An 18,566-nucleotide genomic window follows, 5' to 3' on the forward strand; every position below is an offset into this window, starting at 1 on the left:
TGTTAGCCTGTTTTGGGACAAAATGGGTATAAGTGGCTTTTAAACTCTCCACATCTATCTCAAAGTCTTATAACTAGTCTGTTGCATTGGATTAAGACACATTTTAACCCTAGAAACACTAACATAGCTGTTTAGTGCTTCTAAGCAATGTTTTCTTGGGTTTAGCCTGTTTTGGGGCAGAATGGGTATAAGTGGCTTTTAAACTCTCCACATCTATCTCAAACTCTTATAATTAGTTAGTTTCATTGGATTAAGACACATTTTAACCCCATAAACACTAACATAACTGTTTACAGCTTCTAAGCAATGTTTTCTTGGTGTTAGCCTGTTTTGGGACAAAATGGGTATAAGTGGCTTTTAAACTCTCCACATCTATCTCAAAGTCTTTTAACTAGTCAGTTGCATTGGATTAAGACACATTTTAACCCCAGAAACACTAACATAGCTGTTTAGTGCTTCTAAGCAATGTTTTCTTGGTTTTAGCCTGTTTTGGGACAAAATGGGTATAAGTGGCTTTTAAACTCTCCACATCTATCTCAAACCCTTATAATTAGTTAGTTGCATTGGATTAAGACACATTTTGACCCCATAAACACTAACATAACTGTTTACAGCTTCTAAGCAATGTTTTCTTGGTGTTAGCCTGTTTTGGGACAAAATGGGTATAAGTGGCTTTTAAACTCTCCACATCTATCTCAAAGTCTTTTAACAAGTCAGTTGCATTGGATTAAGACACATTTTAACCATAAAAACACTAACATAGCTGTTTAGTGCTTCTAAGCAATGTTTTCTTGGTTTTAGCCTGTTTTGGGACAGAATGGGTATAAGTGGCTTTTAAACTCTCCACATCTATCTCAAACTCTTATAACTAGTCAGTTGTATTGGATTAAGACACATTTTAACCCCATAAACACTAACATAGCTGTTTACAGCTACTAAGCAATGTTTTCTTGCTGTTAGGCTGTTTTGGGACAAAATGGGTATAAGTGGCTTTTAAACTCACCACATCTATCTCAAAGTCTTATAACTAGTCAGTTGCATTGGATTAAGACACATTTTAACCCTAGAAACACTAACATAGCTGTTTAGTGCTTCTAAGCAATGTTTTCTTGGTTTTAGCCTGTTTTGGGACAGAATGGGTATAAGTGGCTTTTAAACTCTCCACATCTATCTCAAACTCTTATAACTAGTCAGTTGTATTGGATTAAGACACATTTTAACCCCATAAACACTAACATAGCTGTTTACAGCTACTAAGCAATGTTTTCTTGCTGTTAGGCTGTTTTGGGACAAAATGGGTATAAGTGGCTTTTAAACTCTCCACATCTATCTCAAACTCTTATAATTAGTTAGTTGCATTGGATTAAGACACATTTTGACCCCATAAACACTAACATAACTGTTTACAGCTTCTAAGCAATGTTTTCTTGGTGTTAGCCTGTTTTGGGACAAAATGGGTATAAGTGGCTTTTAAACTCTCCACATCTATCTCAAAGTCTTTTAACAAGTCAGTTGCATTGGATTAAGACACATTTTAACCATAGAAACACTAACATAGCTGTTTAATGCTTCTAAGCAATGTTTTCTTGGTTTTAGCCTGTTTTGGGACAGAATGGGTATAAGTGGCTTTTAAACTCTCCACATCTATCTCAAACTCTTATAACTAGTCAGTTGTATTGGATTAAGACACATTTTAACCCCATAAACACTAACATAGCTGTTTACAGCTACTAAGCAATGTTTTCTTGCTGTTAGGCTGTTTTGGGACAAAATGGGTATAAGTGGCTTTTAAACTCACCACATCTATCTCAAAGTCTTATAACTAGTCAGTTGCATTGGATTAAGACACATTTTAACCCTAGAAACACTAACATAGCTGTTTAGTGCTTCTAAGCAATGTTTTCTTGGTTTTAGCCTGTTTTGGGACAGAATGGGTATAAGTGGCTTTTAAACTCTCCACATCTATCTCAAACTCTTATAATTAGTTAGTTGCATTGGATTAAGACACATTTTAACCCCATAAACACTAACATAACTGTTTACAGCTTCTAAGCAATGTTTTCTTGGTGTTAGCCTGTTTTGGGACAAAATGGGTATAAGTGGCTTTTAAACTCTCCACATCTATCTCAAAGTCTTTTAACAAGTCAGTTGCATTGGATTAAGACACATTTTAACCATAGAAACACTAACATAGCTGTTTAGTGCTTCTAAGCAATGTTTTCTTGGTTTTAGCCTGTTTTGGGACAGAATGGGTATAAGTGGCTTTTAAACTCTCCACATCTATCTCAAACTCTTATAACTAGTCAGTTGTATTGGATTAAGACACATTTTAACCCCATAAACACTAACATAGCTGTTTACAGCTACTAAGCAATGTTTTCTTGCTGTTAGGCTGTTTTGGGACAAAATGGGTATAAGTGGCTTTTAAACTCTCCACATCTATCTCAAACTCTTATAATTAGTTAGTTGCATTGGATTAAGACACATTTTAACCCCATAAACACTAACATAACTGTTTACAGTTTCTAAGCAATGATTTCTTGGTGTTAGCCTGTTTTGGGACAAAATGGGTATAAGTGGCTCTTAAACTCTCCACATCTATCTCAAAGTCTTATAACTAGTCAGTTGCATTGGATTAAGACACATTTTAACCCCAGAAAAACTAACATAGCTGTTTAGTGCTTCTAAGCAATGTTTTCTTGGTTTTAGCCTGTTTTGGGACAGAATGGGTATAAATGGCTTTTAAACTCTCCACATCTATCTCAAACTCCTATAACTAGTCAGTTGTATTGGATTAAGACACATTTTAACCCCATAAACACTAACATAGCTGTTTACAGCTACTAAGCAATGTTTTCTTTGTGTTAGCCTGTTTTAGGACAAAATGGGTTTAAGTGGCTTTTAAACTCTCCACATCTATCCTAAACTTTTATAATTAGTTAGTTGCAATGGAATAAGACACATTTTAACCCCAGAAACACTATAGCTGTTTACAGCTTCTAAGCAATGTCTTCTTGGTTTTAGCCTGTTTTGGGACAAAATGGGTATAAATGGCTTTTAAACTCTCTACATCTATCTCAAACCCTTATAATTAGTTAGTTGCATTGGATTAAGACACATTATGACCCCATAAACACTAACATAACTGTTTAGAGCTTCTAAGCAATGTTTTCTTGGTGTTAGCCTGTTTTGGGACAAAATGGGTATAAGTGGCTTTTAAACTCACCACATCTATCTCAAAGTCTTATAATTAGTTAGTTGCATTGGATTAAGACTCATTTTAACCCCAGAAACACTAACATATATGTTTAAAGCTTCTAAGCAATGTCTTCTTGGTTTTAGCCTGTTTTGGGACAAAATGGGTATAAGTGGCTTTTAAACTCTCCACATCTATCTCAAACTCTTATAATTAGTTAGTTGCATTGGATTAAGACACATTTTAACCCCATAAACACTAACATAACTGTTTACAGCTTCTAAGCAATGTTTTCTTGGTGTTAGCCTGTTTTGGGACAAAATGGGTATAAGTGGCTTTTAAACTCTCCACATCTATCTCAAAGTCTTATAACTAGTCAGTTGCATTGGATTAAGACACATTTTAACCCCAGAAACACTAACATAGCTGTTTAAAGCTTCTAAGCAATGTCTTCTTGGTTTTAGCCTATTTTGGGACAAAATTGGTATAAGTGGCTTTTAAACTCTCCACATCTATCTCAAACTCTTATAATTAGTTAGTTGCATTGGATTAAGACACATTTTAACCCCATAAACACTAACATAACTGTTTACAGCTTCTAAGCAATGTTTTCTTGGTGTTAGCCTGTTTTGGGACAAAATGGGTATAAGTGGCTTTTAAACTCTCCACATCTATCTCAAAGTCTTATAACTAGTCTGTTGCATTGGATTAAGACACATTTTAACCCTAGAAACACTAACATAGCTGTTTAGTGCTTCTAAGCAATGTTTTCTTGGTTTTAGCCTGTTTTGGGGCAGAATGGGTATAAGTGGCTTTTAAACTCTCCACATCTATCTCAAACTCTTATAATTAGTTAGTTTCATTGGATTAAGACACATTTTAACCCCATAAACACTAACATAACTGTTTACAGCTTCTAAGCAATGTTTTCTTGGTGTTAGCCTGTTTTGGGACAAAATGGGTATAAGTGGCTTTTAAACTCTCCACATCTATCTCAAAGTCTTTTAACTAGTCAGTTGCATTGGATTAAGACACATTTTTACCCCAGAAACACTAACATAGCTGTTTAGTGCTTCTAAGCAATGTTTTCTTGGTTTTAGCCTGTTTTGGGACAGAATGGGTATAAGTGGCTTTTAAACTCTCCACATCTATCTCAAACTCTTATAACTAGTCAGTTGTATTGGATTAAGACACATTTTAACCCCATATACACTAACATAGCTGTTTACAGCTACTAAGCAATGTTTTCTTGCTGTTAGGCTGTTTTGGGACAAAATGGGTATAAGTGGCTTTTAAACTCACCACATCTATCTCAATGTCTTATAATTAGTTAGTTGCATTGGATTAAGACAAATTTTAACCCTAGAAACACTAACAAAGCTGTTTACTGCTTCTAAGCAATGTTTTCTTGGTGTTAGCCTGTTTTAGGACAAAATGGGTTTAAGTGGCTTTTAAACTCTCCACATCTATATCAAACTCTTATAATTAGTTAGTTGCAATGGATTAAGACACATTTTAACCCCAGAAACTGAAACAGAAATATTTGTGTGGTGAAAGGTGGATGTGTATGCAATGGTGAGATATGAATGGAATGATGGATGGGTGTTTCAATTCCCCTTATGCTATTGCAGTACAAGAGGTATCAATCCTAAATGAGTGTTTGTGAACAGTTAAGATATGCATATGAATCTAAGTTAAGACAAATGTAACGATTGTTTGTCACTAACAATCCTAAGATGAAAATGTAAAATGCAGAAAGTAAACTACAAGAACTAAGAACTAAATGCAAATGAAACAGGATGATTATAACAGTAATGATGCAAGAACAGAAATAGAAACTTCTACTAATGAACTAATGAAAGACTAGTAATGAACAGGACACTAAGTAAATGCAACAGAAATGTAACAAGAATGAAACAGGAATGAAACTAGGCAATCACAAATCATGAAACACAAAGTTTTGGGGATGAACTCGAGCAGCACTCGACCGAGTGTAGGTCGAGTGAGTGGTCGAGCTAGACAAATTCGGAAAAACAGAGCAATGCAATAAAAACAGAGTAATGCTAAACCAAATCAAACTACAAGCAAGCAACAGGATTAAGACTGTAAATTCAATAAACAAAGAGGGTCCTGAGGATGGATTCATGGGATGAACTAATCATTGTGGTTATCTAACTTGGTCAACAAATCTCAAGCAAACTTTGAGCTAACCTCTAGACATATAAATCTAAGACAAGTTTCTCCCACTCTCATGGTCAAGAAACAATCAAACCTATGCATCTCCTAGACTTGTTCTCACACAGTAAAGAATCTACACAAGCAGGCATTAAGCAATACATCTCAAACTAAACAAGACCTCTAATCTCTTAGCAAGCCTAATGGTAAGCTCTAGATCTAGCCTTATCTATGCTTCCTAAACATTGGTGTGTTGCTAAGAAGCTTGAAATCAGACTCTACCCTCTCAGATATAGAATCAGCATTAAGATCATCTACCCTAGAAGAGATCTACAACAATCAAGCTTGACCAAATCACACAAACCACAAGATCAATCCATCCTAACCCATCCTGAAGATCCTAAGCAAACTACTCTAAACAATACATGATGAACAAAGTCAAAAACCCAGAAAATATTGAAACTTGCATTATTAGAAAGATTAAACAAAGATCTTCAATATTGATGAAAGGAAGAAACTCAAATTCTCAATATCTTGAAAGTTATAGAACCAACAAAATACAAGAATCTAGTCTTCTCTCTTAAGGAAGTACAAGATCTTAAAAATAAAAATGCAAAAGGAATAAAGCTAAAAAAGGTAAAAACTAGGTTTAGGGAATATCTAAAAAGTTGGACTCTTTGGTGGCTGCAGGTACAAGGCCTTATATAGGTGAGGAGGTGGAAGCCCTAAAAATAGAAAAAGACAAAGTAGTCAACGGCTCGGTCAACTCGACCCTGTCTTGGTCGAGTCCATGGTCGAGCTGGCTTCTCTCGTGCACACTCCACTCGGTCGAGTCCATCTACCCACTCGGTCGAGTGCTTGGTCGAGTTGGACTCTTGACCTTGGTTCTTCAGCCTTAACTCTCTTGCTTTCCCTTCAAGATTGCTTCACTTCTCCTCAGGATTGTTTCCATGCTCCTTAAGCTCCAAAATCATCTGTTTATGCATGAAAAGATGCAAATGCAATGCAACTAAACTCTAATGCATGATTAGTCCTAAAGCTACACAATAATGATGAAAATGGCTAGCAAAAGATGCAAAAGATGTGAATAGACTAAGGGAAAACATGGTAAAATATATGAACATCAACACCCCCAAACTTAGTCTTTGCTTGCCCTCAAGCAAATAAGCAAGACATAAGAAGGTAGATGAGGTTTGAAAGTGGGATCTCAGCTCCTAAAGCTTGCAATTAGACCATCTAGAATCAATGTCCAAGTTACTAATACTATGATGCAAGTTGAATGAGATGGAATTAAAATTTTTAGACAAGCATTTCACAACCTTTATTGATTTGAGCCTTAGATATCCACATGCATTCAAATCAACCATTTCCTTTAACATTCATTAAACAAGAACATGAATCCTTTCTATGCAATGCTGAAACTCATTTGGCTTGGTAATAAAGGGTTTTGAGACAATGATGGTCTCTTTTTTTAGAGTGGGGCTTGTCAATATCAAGGTTCTCTCATAAAAATGGATTGAGCTTTAGAAGAATGCTAATGGTAAGAACACCTAGACACATACAAGAATAAAACCTTGTCTACCCAAGGGTACCCAAAGTGTTTATCTTAGCAATCTAACCCAAATGATTTTAGTGCTACCCTTTAACTTCTTCTTTTCTCTTTAACCCTATTCTCTTTTGTTTTTCAAGTCTTAGGAGAGGTTTCTTAATTGATCTTTCTAGTGGAATGGGAATTTTTTTTCTTATTGCTATGGTTCTCTTTTCTTCTTATTCTTAAGACATATAGGCTTTTTGCTAAACTTCACTTTGCTTTCTTTTCTTTTCTTTAACTAGAACCATCTTAGATAACAATTTTTACTTCCCATCCTTTCACTAGACTTTAGCTTTTGCTTAAACACATTCCCCTCCTAAAGACTCTACCCTTTTTCTTTCTCTTTTCTTTCTTTTATTTTCAAAACAACCAAGTCCCAAACCCAACAAGTGAACCACCTAGTCCTATCTAGTTTGAAAAATGCAAACTAGAACTACACAAGGTCTTACTCTTGTCAGTTCAAACCTAACACTTTCTACCAAGCTCAATCCCAAAAATAGGCCTCACACACTCAAGAATAAACAAGGCTTGAAAGAAGGTTTGGTTTAGGGGTAGGGAAACTGATTTAAAAGTGAAATCAGCTACTTGGATCAACAAGAGTGGCAAAAGGAGAAAGATGATCCAAATATGTATATGGTATCCATGAGTTTAAAGCAATGCATACATTGATAATTAACTGTCAATATTAGGTTCTTATAGATAGGAAATGGCATCAAATCATAACATGCTTCAATTTAGACCAAATGCAATGCAGGAATCCAAGGCTTGGTTCAATCTTATGCTTCTAACTACTCAACTAGCATCAAAGTACTATTAACTTGGGCATCGATCCTAGTCTAGTGAATTAAGCAAACTAACAAGGAAAAACTCATCATAGATCCCTAAGGGCATGTTTATAGGGAGATCAGTTTAGGGTGTTCTTAGAGTAGAAATATTGTAAAAATAATGTAAGATCAGTAGTTAACAACTTTTGTTAAGAAGTTAGTTATTGGGAGAACATGTGTAAGATCTTAAGATTTAATAATATAATATTCTTAAATATATTACAACAGTATATGACAATGGAACAAATGTGTATAGCTAGTATATGAATCAAAAGGCGGTAAACAAGATTGAAATAGTATCCTCTTACTTCTCGTGTTTGCTTGTGAGCGTTAAGATCTTTCACATTCCCAAGAAATGCACCAAATTGCTCGTAAGATAATCGGCTCCTGATTAAGATTTAGTTACAAGATGTATATATGTTACAGACAATGTTGTAGAGAGTTGTTTTGTAAGAATTTTCAAGGTAGGAGTCTCTACCTGACTTGTCGGAAGAACTCTTTTCCATCAACCCGAGTTCTTGCTGAACACACAAACAACAAACAAACCATTAACAACTGTGTTGTCCCAAAACCCGCCACAAGAAAAAGAATCATGGTTTTTGAACTTACCGGTGTGTGAACCAGGCTCTGAGATTGAAATAGAAGATCTAGTATCATTAAGCATGCCTCTAGTAGTAGAGAAGGATACAGAATGGCGTTGAGGAGAGAGAGGTCTCGAAGTTGATCTAGGACAACACAGTTGACAAGGGGACACATCTGTATAGCTAGTATCTATACAAGCACGAAACAGTGCGTGTCATGTTCGTTTATCTACAGAAAACCTATGTGATGAGTATATGCAGAGCATGAGATATACTCCTTCAACTAATGGTGATGAATGATGATCAAAGAATGTGAATGTCACAACAACTGCAAAAAGTAGCAGTCACCATCTCTACAAGAGCTTGTAGTAGCAGTCACGTCCTGAAAAGAGAGTTCGGTAGTTTCTTCCACATGGACAGTTGATCTCAACCACAAAGGCCTCACCGACTCTATCCACCTTCACACCTTCTTTACCCTCTTTCTGTTGCTCCTCTTGTACTACTACCTCATCTTCTACCTGGCACTGCAACAAAAATTCATTGTGCTCAAAAACAGGACTTTTCATTCAAAGACTACAAGAGACAAGTGACGGACATGTTCGATCAACTAATGTGATTCCACCAAATGCATTTCATCAGATACATTCCATTGAGTCTCTCCATGAGATTATATATGTGTTTAGAAGATTACGAACCTTAGGACTGTCGTCTTGTTTCACAGAGGAGACTGCTGCTTCACCGTACTTAAGGAGCTTGTTACACCATTGATCCAATTCACGAACTCCATCCTTGATAACATACAGCATCTGCCCATTATCACATTCTTGAGTTAAAGCTACCACAACACATTTCTACTTCAAATGACACAAGTCAAGTATAGTGATATCATCAAGAAGCTAAAAATATGTTCTCGAGTCTACAAGAATCAATAAATCACACAACTCTCAAACGAATCAGATAAACAGAACAATAGGTAAAAAGACTAAAGGAATATTTCTAACCTTATTGGCTTCAGAGCTTTCTGGATTCACGAAATCACCTTCACGAATTGGATTGGCGCGAGAAGATCGGAGAAGAGTCTTGGAAGAGGAAGGTGCGGGAGAAACATCGGAGACAGACCTCCTGAACATCGGTGGACGCGGCGGGACGAGTTCGCACGGCGGCGATCGGAGGAGTTCCAGAAGCTGTTGAGACGGAGGAGGGAGGGAGAGATCGATGTCATCTTCTTCGGGGGCGTGAGAGTGTGACACGTCACGTTTAGATCAAACACAAGAACTGATCTTGAATAAGATCAAAAGGCCTGATCTAAAAAACACTATTCATTTTATCTCATTTTAATAAGGCCTAAGATCACCCATATGTTATCCCGATAAATATGGCCTAATGCAAATATTATGCAATTCTACATGAAACATGCTAAACAAGATCCTAATATGCAATGCAAACTACATGAACATTCTTTTTTTTATAAAGATTTTTGCAAAAAAATTTCAAATTTTTATGGTTTTTCTATGCCTTAGATGCTTATGCAAGTGCTAACATGATTATGCTAAAAATTTGAAATAAAAAAACAAAACACAACATCAAATGCTATCTCAAGCCCTCCCCCAAACTTAAATCACACAGTCCCTTGTGTGAAAGAAATTTGTTTGAGGATTCAAGACTTAAAACAAAACACAACATCAAATGCTATGGTATATACAATGGTAAGGTGATAATGTTACCTCAAGGATTGGAGAAGAAGCTGTCCACATCCTCCTGCATACTATCAAAGGTGTAGCTGGGGTCATGCTGGTGACTGGAGGAAGGTGATTGGGGCAGCTCGACAATGCCAATCGACCTTGACTCGGTCGAGTGCATGTCTGAGTGGGGGGGGGGGGGTCGAGCTGGACTGCGAGTCTCCATATCTTGAGTCTGGTACTGCTGGTACTGATGGTATAGTGCTTGATCCATAAAGTATTGGGGTGGGATGGGAGGGTAACCTGGATAGCCTGGATAAGCAGCTGGAGGTGGGAAGCCAAATGGTGGTCTAGGCTGGAACTCGGTCGAGTGGCTCCAAGGTGCTCGGTCGAGTGGGTGCTCGAGTGACCCGGTCGAGTGCCTCGAAAACTGTTGTTCTCGGGTACTTGAGCTCCTCTTCCTCTGATTTGGCTCATACATTGAAGCCCTAGCTGGTTCCACAGGGTTTGCAACTCTTGAAAGTGCTCTAGTTGAGCTACTCCTCCTGAAAGGGCTTGATGGAGTTGGTGAAGAGTTTCCACTCTTCAAGTCAGCAACTTCCTTGAGATGTCAAACCTCTTCCCATGCCATTTGTTCCACTTTTGCAGCAATGTCAACCTCTTGCTATGCTCTCTCACTCCTCTACCCTTGGATTGGGCTCATAGTCCTCAAAGTAGAACTGCTCCTCTCCATCACCCATCTCTACATCTCCAGCTGCATCAACTCTAGGCTGTACTACTCCATCAAATAAGTACTCATCAGCTGGCCAAAAATCAATGTTGGCTCCTTCTTGAATGGTAGTGAGCTCTTTGTTTGGTAGGATCACTTGTCTCTTCCCAACTGTTGGCAGCTCAAAGTTAAAGATATGGTTTCCTTGATGCATCTCCTTGGCTAGGATGAGTGTAGAGGTTAGGTAGCTGGAATTAATCCATCTTGGTGAGCCCCTTCTCCTCTAAGTGGAATGTTAGCAGCTTGAAGAATTGGAGTAATGATGCCTCCAATGGTAAGTGCTCCTCTTGAACCCTTGTTCTCAAGCTTGCCTACCCAACTTCTCAAATATATCATATGGTCTATCAGCACCATTGCAAGATCAGTCTCCACAGTGCTACCAAGGATGATGGTTCCATTCCTTGCTTGAAGAAGAACTCCATTGAGAGCCAAGTCAATCATCTTTAGCTCTCCCTCATTGATGTTTCCAGTTTCCTTCCTAGCAAAGAAGGTGTTGGCAAGAGCTTTGTGGTAGTACCTCAAGACTGGGCTCCTAATCCTTGAGCTCTTGGAGTTGGAGGATGAGTAGAGCTTGTTGTCCCCAATGGTTTCCCACACAGCATACAGTTCTTCTCTTGGAACTATCAAGCTCCTATTGCTCCCAACCTCAAAACCAAACACATCAGCCAGCTTCTTCATTGAGAGCTCATGCTTCTTCCCTTTGATTGTGAAAGAAATGTGACCAGCTCCTACTACAGCATCCTTCCTCACATATGTGTGCAGCTTGACAGTGGCTAGGAACTCACAGCTTTCCTCTCTATAGCCCTCCATACAAAGCCCCATGAACTTGGTAAGACTGTTCTTCTCAAAGAGACACTCCACATCTTCATCAATGGCAAGCTTCTCTATGGTCTCCTTATGTGGATATCTGGTTCCCAAGAACTCCATCCTCATGAAAGCATCATAAAGCTGCTTCTTTGACAATCCACAAGACTCAGCTTCCCCATCATCCATCAGTTCTTCTTCCTCACTTTCTTCTTCCTCACTCTCACTTTCACTCTCCTCTTGTTCAACCTCAACAGCTGGCCTCTTTCCTTTGGCCCTTTCTCTCCTCATAAACTCACTGAGTGTTGGCTCCCTTTCCTCCTCTGATTCAGTTCTCTCAGGATCTTCCTCAACAGCAGGGTTTCTGGAACTCGCACGCTGGCTCGGTCGGTCACTCGGACGGCCACTCGGTTGAGTGCATGCTCGAGTGGGACGTCGAGCGGACCTTCCAGCATCCTCTCTTGATTCTAAATCAACATCATGAAGACCCTTAGAGCTTGTAGCTGCTTGCTTGGACTTCTTAGTGATCTTGGAAGACATTTTTGAGCAAAAACTGAGAGGAATAAACTCAAAGCTTAAAGTTAATAGGTTAGTGACCCAAAAACTAAAAAGAACTAAGCTTTGAGCAAAAGATGAACTTGAGAGAGACTTTAAAGCTTGAATTTAGAAATTTTGAGCAAATGAGAGAGTGTGAGAGGTATGATCTCGTGCTACGAGTATATAAAGAAGCTAAGGGGACAAGGAGACAAGGGTGGAGCGTCCATACCATTCAAATTTGAAATGGGAATCTTTGACCTGCTTTTTGGCTACCACTCGACCCCACACTCGACCAGCACGTGGTCGAGCTCCTTGACCAATTTTGAAATTTCAAAATTTTTCTTCCTTTTCTCCCTCCACTCGATCGTTCTAGAAGCTTTGGAAACCAAATGGGCCTTAATCCTTACCCAGCTCGATCGAGTACCTCTCGTGGCCTGGTCGAGTGGGCTTGCGAACCTCCTTGCCCAAGTCCAAATCTCTTCTTACCCAACTACATTCTTAATAAAAAGCCTGTCCAACAAAAACATAAAAGAAAACACATCAAAATTACTAAGAAATTAAAGCATATTTACAATGGATACCTTAGGGACTTCCTCCCTAGTGAGCTTGTTTAAAGTCACTAAGCTTGACTTTGATTTTCTTCTTATCCTTGATTTAGATACCAAGGAGGTGATGAAATCCTCCCTGGAACCTCTTGGTCACTATGAAGTTGATCCTTGATCACCTCACCCTTAGCACACAAACCATATTTCTTCTTGATTTTGAGCCTTGGTCTTGCTTTCCTCAAAGACCTCTTGTTCAGCTTAACTTGGAGATCCTCAACCATTCTAGACAGCTCTTGAACTGACCTCTTAAGCTTCTCAACAGAATCTTCTTGAAGTGGGAGCTCAGCTTTTGGAGTTGCCTTATCACTTAACCCTTCTTGATCACCTTTGTCCTTGATAGTAAAAGGCTAGTCATCAATGGTGGGAAGGTTGGTTGGATTGTAGATATTGAACTTCATAACTACATCTTCAGCAATGTTCAAGGTCACAAGACCTTCCTTGACATCAATAAATGCTCTAACAGTAGCTAAGAATGGCCTCCCTAGTAAGATTGGATCTTCAGGCTCCTTGTCCATCTCTATCACCACAAAGTCAGTGTGGATCCTTGCTCTTCCTATCTTGATTGGGACATTCTCCAACCTTTCAACTACCTCTCTATTTGTCCCATCAGCTAGGCACACATGGAGTTTAGTGGATTTGAAATCAGTTCTCCCAAGCTTTTGAGCTATGGAATATGGCATGACACTTGTTGAAGCTCCCAAATCACAAAGGCATTGATTGTAGTGGAGGTAACTAATTGTACAAGGTAAGTAGAATGGCCCTGGATGCTTAAGCTTTATTGGAATGATCACTCCTCCAAGGTTCTCAAGATCCTTCTCATCTTGAGCTTCAGCCTTCTTCTTAGACAAATCTAGCAGAAAATTTTTATAGAGAGGATATGGTTCCTACTGTTCCAAGGCAGGTCCTCTCTCCTCTTCCTGGTAAGCAATGGTGATTTCTTGTATAGCCAACACTTCTTCTTTTTTCTCAACCACAGCCTCTTCCTTCAAAACCCTTTCTTCCTCTTGTTGCTTAGCCAACATTGCCTTTTTCTCAATGATCTCCCTTAATTCCTTAATCTTATGTGCTTTGAAACGCCCATGAAAAGGTAGTGGAGGCTTGTAGGCAGGAGGAATGTACTTGGCAGGTTTGTCAGCCTCGGACTGTCCAGCTCGATCGACCACTCGAGCATGCACTCGGTCGAGTGGCTGCTCGAGTCCATGGTCGAGCTCAGGTGCGAGCTCCAATTGCTTGGTACAAACATCACTTGGGGCTTCAGTAACTAATGAATTCCCCCAAACTTAAACTGCACTGTCCTCAGTGGCTTCTTCCTCATGAACTTGAATGGCTTTGGCTGTGAACTCCCTCAGATTTTGGACAGCTTTTCCAGGGAGTTGGTTGGGTTTTGGAGCTGAAGAAGAGGCTATGTTACTCTCCATGTACTTAACTCTGGAATTCAGACCCTCAAACTTCATATTCAGATCATTGTATTGAGATGTGAGCCTTTGGTTTAGCTCAGCAAACTGTTTGGCTTCCTCTATCTTCCCTTGTGTTTGACCAATCAACAGCTGTTGTACCATGGCTCTAAGGTCTTGTTCCTGGCCTTGGTTAGTCTGAAACCCTGGTGGGGGACACAACTGGGGCTGGAACACCTGTTGCTGTTGTTTGGGGACATGGTTTTGGTGTTGTTGAGGTTGTTGAGGCTGTTGAGGAGGGTAGACTTGATCTTGTGGGTTGGCCACATTTGTGCTCCTATAGGACAGATTATTGTTCCTAAACCCTCCTTGGTTATAACCCTTGAAGCCTCCTTGGTTTTGCATATAGCATAACTCAGCAAACTCATTCTCTCCCTCTTGAACTGGAAGCTCCTCTTCACTAACAAAGTGAATAGACTTTTGCTGACTTAGCAAGATCCTATCAAGCTTTTCATTCACCATTTTCAGATCCTTCTTGTACTTGTCTTCTTGATCAGTTGATGATGACCTTATGGTTCTGTCATAGTCCTCATTGTAGTTCCCATCAGACTGTGCAAGGTTCTCTACTAACTCCCAGCCTTCTTCCACATGCTTATTGAGGAAGTTTCCATTGGAGGCTGTGTCAAGAAGCATTCTGAACTTGGGAAGCACTCCTCTATACAATGTGCTCAACAAAGACTCCACACTGAAACCATGGTGAGGACACTGAGTTTGGTACCCTTTAAACCTCTCCCAAGCTTCACAAAAGCTTTCATTACTCCTTTGAGCAAATCCAGAGATCTCATTCCTTAGTCTTGCTGTCCTAGCATTGGAGAAAAACTTGGCCAAGAAAGCCTTCTTGCATGCATCCCAAGTAGTGATTGCACCAGTAGGGAGAGTCTTTTCCCATAAATGAGCCTTGTCCCCAAGTGAGAAAGGGAACAACCTTAGCTTGAAACCATCTTCACTTACTCCATTGATCTTGGTAAGACCACAGATTCTATCAAACTCATCAAGATGATCTAGTGGATCCTCCATAGGCAGTCCATGGAATTTATTTGCCTGAATCATTGAGATCAATCCACTCTTGATCTCAAAGTTGTTGTTTGCAACAGTTGGTGGCACAATGCCAGCTCTTTGGTTGTGAGTGTTGGGTGCATCTCCAGCACCAATGTTCCTTGGTCTCTGAACTTGATCATGTTGATCCATAGCTACTATAACCTCTTGTTGGTGCTGAACAACTCTCCTTTGCTTAGCTCCTAAACTCTTGGTCTTTTTGTTGATGTTGTCAATAGGCCTAAGAAGATTGTCCTTTCCTTTAGACCTTGTGTGCATTAACAGACACAAACGATTTTTGCTAGGCAAGCGACTGAGCACAGGCTCAAGTAGGAGGTCAAGTCGACTGGAAAATGATGGTTATAGAGATCCGGCTTCTGGCTCGAGCAGGTGCTCGATCACGACTCGGTCGAGTGGTGGTCGAGTGACTGGTCGAGTGGTACCTGAAATGGAACTTCAACCCAAAAACAGAAGATTCAAGCACAGCAACCTCACAAGTGTATAAACGAACTTAATCTTAGACTAATATGGATCCTAAATGTCACAAAACACACTCAAATGGGCAACGGCGCCAAATTGAAACAGAAATATTTGTGTGGTGAAAGGTGGATGTGTATGCAATGGTGAGATATGAATGGAATGATGGATGGGTGTTTCAATTCCCCTTATGCTATTGCAGTACAAGAGGTATCAATCATAAATGAGTGTTTGTGAACAGTTAAGATATGCATATGAATCTAAGTTAAGACAAATGTAAAGATTGTTTGTCACTAACAATCCTAAGATGAAAATGTAAAATGCAGAAAGTAAACTACAAGAACTAAGAACTAAATGCAAATGAAACAGGATGATTATAATAGTAATGATGCAAGAACAGAAATAGAAACTTCTACTAATGAACTAATGAAAGACTAGTAATGAACAGGACACTAAGTAAATGCAACAGAAATGTAACAAGAATGAAACAGGAATGAAACAAGGCAATCACAAATCATGAAACACAAAGTTCTGGGGATGAACTCGAGCAGCACTCGACCGAGTGTAGGTCGAGTGAGTGGTCGAGCTAGACAAATTCGGAAAAACAGAGCAATGCAATAAAAACAGTGTAATGCTAAACCAAATCAAACTACAAGCAAGCAACATGATTAAGACTGTAAATTCAATAAACAAAGAGGGTCCTGAGGATGGATTCATAGGATGAACTAATCATTGTGGTTATCTAACTTGGTCAACAAATCTCACGCAAACTTTGAGCTAACCTCTAGACATATAAATCTAAGACAAGTTTCTCCCACTCTCATGGTCAAGAAACAATCAAACCTATGCATCTCCTAGACTTGTTCTCACACAGTAAAGAATCTACACAAGCAGGCATTAAGCAATACATCTCAAACCAAACAAGACCTCTAATCTCTTAGCAAGCCTAATGGTAAGCTCTAGATGTAGCCTTATCTATGCTTCCTAAACATTGGTGTGTTGCTAAGAAGCTTGAAATCAGACTCTACCCTCTCAGATATAGAATCAGCATTAAGATCATCTACCCTAGAAGAGATCTACAACAATCAAGCTTGACCAAATCACACAAACCACAAGATCAATCCATCCTAACCCATCCTCAAGATCCTAAGCAAACTACTCTAAACAATACATGATGAACAAAGTCAAAAACCCAAAAAATATTGAAACTTGCATTATTAGAAAGATTAAACAAAGATCTTCAATATTGATGAAAGGAAGAAACTCAAATTCTCAATATCTTGAAAGTTATAGAACCAACAAAATACAAGAATCTAGTCTTCTCTCTTAAGGAAGTACTCTAAAGCTAAAAAAGGTAAAAACTAAGTTTAGGGAATATCTAAAAAGTTGGACTCTTTGGTGGCTGCAGGTACAAGGCCTTATATAGGTGAGGAGGTGGAAGCCCTAAAAATAGAAAAAGTCAAAGTAGTCAACAGCTCGGTCAACCCGACCCTGTCTTGGTTGAGTCCATGGTCGAGCTGGCTTCTCTCGTGCACACTCCACTCGGTCGAGTCCATCTACCCACTCGGTCGAGTGCTTGGTCGAGTTGGACTCTTGACCTTGGTTCTTCAGCCTTAACTCTCTTGCTTTCCCTTCAAGATTGCTTCACTTCTCCTCAGGATTGTTTCCATGCTCCTTAAGCTCCAAAATCATCTGTTTATGCATGAAAAGATGCAAATGCAATGCAACTAAACTCTAATGCATGATTAGTCCTAAAGCTACACAATAATGATTAAAATGGCTAGCAAAAGATGCAAAAGAGGTGAATAGACTAAGGGAAAACATGGTAAAATATATGAACATCAGAAACACTAACATAGCTGTTTACAGCTTCTAAGCAATGTCTTCTTGGTTTTAGCCTGTTTTGGGACAAAATGGGTATAAGTGGCTTTTAAACTCCCCACATCTATCTCAAACTCTTATAATTAGTTAGTTACATTGGATTAAGACACATTTTGACCCCATAAATGTTGAAATAAGCGGAAGACTTAGAGATTTGAGAGGTTTAGAATGAAGAAGAAGAGTTGGTGGCGAATAGTATGAGAGAGAGTGATAATAGATTAGAATTAGGTAGAATATCTCAAATACAACACATGACAAGAGTTTAAATAGGGAGGCAGCTAGGGCGACCACATGACCTAAAGTAGACACAAGAGAAATCGACAATTAGGAGAGAGAGAGAGGGGGTAGGTGATCGGTGATAGCGACTTGTCCTAGTCTTCCACTCTTGTCCACTTGCGCTTTCTCCCTAACGGCTACACAAGGGATTCTCGATCCTTCTCATGGGCCGGAGGTGAGCAGGCCTCCTCACTATCCTCACACATAGATGACTCGGCCTTAGTGCTTCACTCGGCCTCATTGCTTGCACGTACGGACGGTACGGACTGTACGGACGCCATAGGCTTATTCTTGATCAATACTCCCCCTCAAGCTTAGCCTGATGAAATGGCTAAGCTTGGAACCCGTGAAGCAGCACCTCATTAAAAACCTTGACTTAGAAAACCTCATGGGACAAAACTAAGCCAAGGGAAAAAGAGTGTGCTGTCCACGGATTAGGAAAGTTGATCACGGCCGTGTGATGTCTACAAGTCCAAGTTTGCTATGAATATAATCACAAACCTTGGGACTTGCAGATTTGGTGAAGATGTCGGCTAGCTGGTCTTGACTCCTTGTGTGGCATGGTAGAACCGCTCCCTCTTCGATCCTCTCCCTAACCTTGTGGCAGTCGCTCTCAATGTGCTTGGTCCGTTCATGGAAGACTGAGTTAGTGGCTATGTGGATCGCTGCCTCATTGTCACAA

General features: G+C 39.4%; 1 protein-coding gene and 1 non-coding gene across 2 annotated transcripts; one reads left to right on the plus strand and one right to left on the minus strand.

Annotated features, from left to right (window-relative positions):
- Positions 1-8,720: 8,720 nt before the first annotated feature.
- On the minus strand, positions 8,721-12,159 carry LOC147924332 (uncharacterized). Its single transcript, XM_087496724.1, has 5 exons — positions 11,974-12,159; positions 11,276-11,385; positions 9,369-9,525; positions 9,063-9,173; positions 8,721-8,891 (listed from the first exon to the last, which is right to left on the minus strand). Exons 1-5 carry the CDS (start codon positions 12,157-12,159, stop codon positions 8,721-8,723), a joined length of 735 nt encoding a protein of 244 aa, XP_087352850.1.
- A 2,744-nt stretch (positions 12,160-14,903) lies between these two features.
- Positions 14,904-15,010, plus strand: LOC147924333 (small nucleolar RNA R71). Its single transcript, XR_015588048.1, has one exon. It is a non-coding gene; the product is annotated as a small nucleolar RNA R71 (small nucleolar RNA).
- The last annotated feature ends 3,556 nt before the right edge of the window (positions 15,011-18,566 follow it).

Source organism: Camelina sativa, chromosome 17 (assembly GCF_030686135.1).
Source record: "Camelina sativa cultivar CO46 ecotype springtype chromosome 17, ASM3068613v1".
Classification (NCBI taxonomy): domain Eukaryota; kingdom Viridiplantae; phylum Streptophyta; class Magnoliopsida; order Brassicales; family Brassicaceae; genus Camelina; species Camelina sativa.

Coding starts and splice junctions, on each gene's coding strand:
- LOC147924332 (XM_087496724.1), bottom strand. CDS start 12,159: ATGTCTTCCAAGATCACTAAGAAGTCCAAGCAAGCAGCTACAAGCTCT. Junction 9,526..11,275: donor AGGAAGGAAACTGGAAACAT/CAATGAGGGAGA, acceptor CCGATCGCCGCC/GTGCGAACTCGTCCCGCCGC. Junction 9,174..9,368: donor AAAGCTCTGAAGCCAATAAG/GTTAGAAATATT, acceptor GATAATGGGCAG/ATGCTGTATGTTATCAAGGA.